This window comes from Bison bison, unplaced genomic scaffold, assembly GCF_000754665.1.
Source record: "Bison bison bison isolate TAMUID 2011002044 unplaced genomic scaffold, Bison_UMD1.0 scf7180017864526, whole genome shotgun sequence".
Classification (NCBI taxonomy): domain Eukaryota; kingdom Metazoa; phylum Chordata; class Mammalia; order Artiodactyla; family Bovidae; genus Bison; species Bison bison.
In genome coordinates this window covers 2,168,647-2,169,129 of record NW_011495077.1, presented here as the reverse complement: position 1 = coordinate 2,169,129, position 483 = coordinate 2,168,647, and the positions used below count along the sequence as shown (strand labels likewise).

The window sequence follows — 483 nt, the reverse complement described above, 5'->3', positions numbered from 1 at the left end:
CCCCCGACCCCGCCCCCGCCAGAGGCCCTGGGGGGCGGGGACAAGTTGGCCTGCAGGGCCTGTGGGAAACTCTTCTCCAATATGCTTATCCTCAAGACACATGAGGAGCACGTGCACCGCCGCTTTCTGCCCTTCGAGGCCCTGAGCCGATACGCTGCTCAGTTTCGAAAGAGCTATGATAGCCTCTACCCGCCCCCTGCAGAATCCCCCAAACCGCCCGACGGGCCCCTGGATTCCCCTGCTCCCCAACTGGGCCCACCTTTCCTGGTCCCAGAGCCTGAGGTAGGGGGGGCCCGTCCCCCTGAGGAGCGAGGTCGGGCTGGAGGACGCTGGCCCCCAGAGGAGGATGAAAGTGCCAGAGGGAATCTTCCTCCCCTGGTGCCTGCAGGCCGCCGCTTCTCCAGAACCAAGTTCACAGAGTTTCAGACCCAAGCCCTGCAGTCTTTCTTTGAGACCAGCGCCTACCCCAAGGACGGCGAGGTG

General features: G+C 64.4%; 1 protein-coding gene across 1 annotated transcript in view; it reads left to right on the top strand.

Annotated features, from left to right (window-relative positions):
- The window catches only part of ZFHX2 (zinc finger homeobox 2), a 27,706-nt gene that overhangs the window by 17,089 nt on the left and 10,134 nt on the right, over window positions 1–483 (top strand). The window contains exon 11 of the mRNA XM_010831413.1: window positions 25–480. Coding sequence (XP_010829715.1) covers window positions 25–480 — 456 coding nt within the window. The remainder of the gene's footprint in view (window positions 1–24; window positions 481–483) is intronic.